This window comes from Arachis hypogaea, chromosome 20 (genome assembly GCF_003086295.3).
Source record: "Arachis hypogaea cultivar Tifrunner chromosome 20, arahy.Tifrunner.gnm2.J5K5, whole genome shotgun sequence".
Taxonomy (NCBI): domain Eukaryota; kingdom Viridiplantae; phylum Streptophyta; class Magnoliopsida; order Fabales; family Fabaceae; genus Arachis; species Arachis hypogaea.
Genome location: NC_092055.1, coordinates 30,408,431 through 30,413,030, shown reverse-complemented (window position 1 = coordinate 30,413,030; position 4,600 = coordinate 30,408,431). Strand labels below are relative to the sequence as shown.

The 4,600-nt window shown below is 27.0% G+C and overlaps 1 protein-coding gene across 1 annotated transcript; it reads right to left on the bottom strand.

The window, feature by feature from the left end:
- Positions 1-2,874: 2,874 nt before the first annotated feature.
- Positions 2,875-4,013, bottom strand: LOC112785841 (LOB domain-containing protein 21-like). The gene has a single exon (XM_025829263.3). The coding sequence runs from the start codon at positions 3,826-3,828 to the stop codon at positions 3,265-3,267; it is 564 nt and encodes a 187-aa protein (XP_025685048.1). The 5' UTR covers positions 3,829-4,013; the 3' UTR covers positions 2,875-3,264.
- Positions 4,014-4,600: the final 587 nt, after the last annotated feature.

The following is a 4,600-nucleotide window of genomic DNA, read 5'->3' as shown; positions in this document are numbered from 1 at the left end:
CCATAATATAATAGGAACGATTTTCGTTAGAAGAATTAGAAATTAGAACCCAAAAGCATTGTATTTGTAGCTCCATGAGCAAGACCAATATGCAATAAATAGCTGCTATTGAGAATTGGCTTTTATTTGACAACTTAGTTGCAATGTTGCATTGAGAGCAGCACGGTCATATGGTTATGCTCTTGTTAAGTCACGAGACTTCATCTTGTTTGGTAGCTAGCAAACTCCAACCTGCTGCTTTTTTTTCCTGTTGTATACTAATTAATTCATTTTTTGTTTAGATCAAATATAAAATTATTTTTGTTTGTATATATATATATATACAACACCGTTGATATTTTTCTTAAGTAGGTCTTTTCACTTTTAATATTAAAGGTAAGAATTTAATTTTGATGTACTGTTACTGTAGAGTAATTTTATACGTGCATTTAATTACATAACGTTATATCAGTAAAAATAACTATATTTTACATTGATTGCGTGAATGGTCATAAAAAAAAAACAGATATAATTGTATAAATGTGTAAAATGTTTTATACTGACAATACATCAAAATCAAACTCTAAAAGTAATTGATAAGAAGTGAAATAAGATTAAAAAAAAAAATTGTCTTTACACTATAAAAGAAACTTACAGAAAGTGTGTACATAAAAAATGAATAAACACAAAAATTAGTTTTTAAAGAATTTTAGATTGGACTATTTGGTTTTTAACAAAAAAAATTTTCTCTGGAAGTTCTCAAAATTAATTCTTTTGGACGAATTGGATCTCTATTATTTTGAAGGAAAAGTAGTCTGTCTTATAATAATAATTTTTGTGATATAATTGTCTTATGATAAAATTTGTTAAGAATTTATTTATTTAATATATATAATAAATTTGATTGATAGTAACAAGAGACTAATTTATCCGACAGAATAATTTTTAAAGACTTTTAAAAAATAAAAATACATTATATACTAAAATGTCTAATATAAAATTTTGTAAGAATTAATTTAAATATTTATTCAAAAAAATGGTATAAATATCATTTTTGGTATATCACATGTGTATTCCAAAATAGTTCAAAGGAACAGTTTGAATAACAAAAACAAGAATGGTATCAATTAATAAGACTAGGTCCAATGTGCTTTACGGTGCATTTGGAAGTATGTGAGGTAGCAATTGGGATGCATAATAAGGGATAACTGATTACTAACTGATGGTATAATTTTTTTAGATGGATTCGAGAATCTTCAATCTTAAATAGTATAAATTTATCTATATTAAATTTACACATACAATATTAATTTTATTTATTATTTAGCATCAGCTAAATTTTGAATTTATGTATATTTATTATATGACATAAAATATATATACCACTAGACCAAGACCTTGCTTGCCCTAATAATGTAGTTTGAATGGTAGGCATTTTCTTTATGGGCCATATCTTGCTACCCATTTCAGATGAGATGAGCACACCACAAAGCATAACTCAAAATTAAAAACTTTCGGTTTCTTGCTTATTCTTTGGATTCCAATATCCCAATTATCATAAAGCTCAAGGGCCATTGGTGGGGTTCGATACTTGGAGGCAAAAACAGTACTAATATTTCTACAGTAAATGTTAGGTTTTTCTAAGAATTAAATTTAATTTTAAAATTTTTTTTTTGTTTTGGTTTTACCTAGATATATCTACTGCTGATACTGATAGGACCCAAGATACTAGAATAGTACAGGGATTTTATATATAGAGATATAGAGTCGCATTATAAAATATTTTATAAATATTAAAAATTAATCACTAAATTATTTGATTAATTATAATATAATATTTTATATAATTTTCCAACAAAACAATTAATTAGAAAAATAATCAAACATTTTCACAATTTTTTTACATTAAAATAATAACTTTTTTATAAATACCAAATATATATTTTTATATAATGACAGATTAATAGTCGATATATCATGATTATTATATTTGTATATCTTAAAATACTAATTTTAATTTAACAATAAGTAAAAAATAGATAAGAATTACAATATAGCTAATAGTTATAAATTACGACACCAATTTTTTAGTTTCATATAAAAGAGTAATTTAAACATACAAATATGATTCACTTTTTCAATATATTTTTTGGTTTTTTTACGATATTTTTTAATTCAATGAGTCAAAAATTAATTTGTCATAGATTAAAACTTTAAATAAGAGTTTGTTGCTAATCAACGATTTACTGTGTAAATAAAATAGAATTCGAATAATCGACATTTATTTAAATAGACAAATGAGTTTTTGTATATATGATGGGGGTGAAAATCATAATGGTGCTTCATATTGCATTTGAAACAGTAGGCATTGGAGCCCACATAATTGGGGCACAGCAAATTGTTCAAAGATAATAGCATATAGAAGAGAATCAAAATAAGTAGTGTTGCTTTCTTTGTGCTAAATGGTGTCTCACACTTGTAGGTAATGGCAATCAATGCTCACCCCCTCCCCTCTCGTCTCCATCAACTAACAATGGATGCAAGCCTCAACTCAATTCACACTTTGCCAACACAATTTTCTTTTCTTTTCTTTCCTTTCCTTTTATTTTCTTTTTCTCATTATGCGATGAACCATAACCAAAATTTGATATATATGGTAGGAGATATATTTAAGAGTATCACGAAATCAGATGTAAGTGATTTTAATCGTTGATGTCAATTATAAAATATATATAATTAAAATAATAATTAAGATTAATTTTATGATTGAAACCAACGGTTAAAATTGTTAAAATACCTAATTCTATTCTACAATATTTTCTGTAGCATGATATAATAATCTGGAGTGGTAGAAAAGATAATATTTGAGATAAGAAGCTAAGTCAGAACAAGAGATTGAGGATCAGAATTCCATGATCAAATAATGACAACTGATCATATTACTATTACAAAAATGAAATTTATTAGAGAAAGACCAAGGTACCCCTATAATTATCAGAAGTTCCGATCCTAGGTTCAAATTAATTAATAATACAGGAACCATGAAATTCAACAAAAATACATGACTCAAATAAATAATATATAAAAAGAAAAACATGTTTAATCTGTTTGAGACTAATAATAAGATGAGAGAGTATCCAAGTTCCGAATTCAAGACGATGATTTCATGACTCCCTAGTTTTTATTGGCATATACAAAACTAAAATAGCTGCTTTTGATTGATTTCGAGTTATTACATTCAAAGGGGCACCCACAAATTAAACATTAAAAAAGAAACATAAAACATTAAAATATGTATGGAATTTGAGTGAAATCATCAACCGCTTGATCATGTCGGCTCAAGAATTGAGATGAAGAAGAAGAGCTATGGCAGAAGCTATCACTGAAATCACTGCAAGGAAAAGGGGGCAAGCTAACATGGGAATAAGAAGAAGAACCATGCATGATTTGGTCGCTACTAGTAGTAGCGACCAAAGCAGAATCAGAGGCAGATGTAGTAGAAGCTACAACACGAGCCAGACGATCCTTAGCAATCGCCAGATCATGTTGTAGCTCTACCATCTTCCTCTGAAGGAGCGCTATGGCGCCAATGCATCCATAAACCGGGTCGCGGAGCCTGGCTTCGGCCTCATATGCGAGAGAATTCACCGTGTCCTCTCTTTGCTCTTCAGGGACCTCAATGAGGATCTTGCTCACATTGCTTGCCCCGAACACCTTGTGAACTTTTGCGAATTTCTTGCACTCATCGGAGCGAAAATACGGCGCGAAGATGCAGTTGGGGATGCATCTTCTCTTGAGTAATTTGCAGGCTGCACAAGAAGAACTTGAACGAGGCTCATATCCCTTCATGGCTTGCCTTTTCTTTCTTTGTTTTCCACTTTGGCTTACACAAACAAAACCACTTTCCCTATTTTGTTTTCTAAGTTCTATCCTCTATATCCTTTGAGGCTAAAATTAAGTTTATGGTCCTTTATGTAGGTCTTTTCCTCTCTTAGTAATAACTATATTTTAAAATTTGGATATATTATATTATATTATTATACTTATTTCTTTAATTTTTAAAATGGGGTAAAAGTCAATACCATCTTTTTTTCATTTATTTAAGTGATGATGACATTCTTTTGGTGGAATCTTTTATTGGTAACAATCTTGTTTGATAATTTAATTAAAAGAAATCTATCACTTAAAAAGAATTAAGCTAAATTGAATAAAACTTCAGATGAGACGAGTGAAATTTACTCTGAAATTTTCAATTAGATCATTTTTATTTTTTTGTTAAAAAATATAAAATATTTTTAAAATATTAATTGTATGAAACAATTATATTATGTGTATATTAAAAGAATTATTCACTAAATAATCACCAAATATTAATTTTATTCTACTATATACAAATTTGATTACTTATCTATTATATTTTTAGTTATTTTAATAGTGGCTGACTATTTAATTGAAAAGAACATAAATTAGTAATATATAAAAATATATAATAAACAATTTAACAGATAATTTTTAATATAAATAAGATATTTTTATAATAAAAATATTTTAAAAACAAATATTTTTATATTTTTATAAAAATAATAAAAATTTAATTATAAATTTTTAAATTATAAAGTGA

Coding starts and splice junctions, on each gene's coding strand:
- LOC112785841 (XM_025829263.3), bottom strand. CDS start 3,828: ATGAAGGGATATGAGCCTCGTTCAAGTTCTTCTTGTGCAGCCTGCAAA.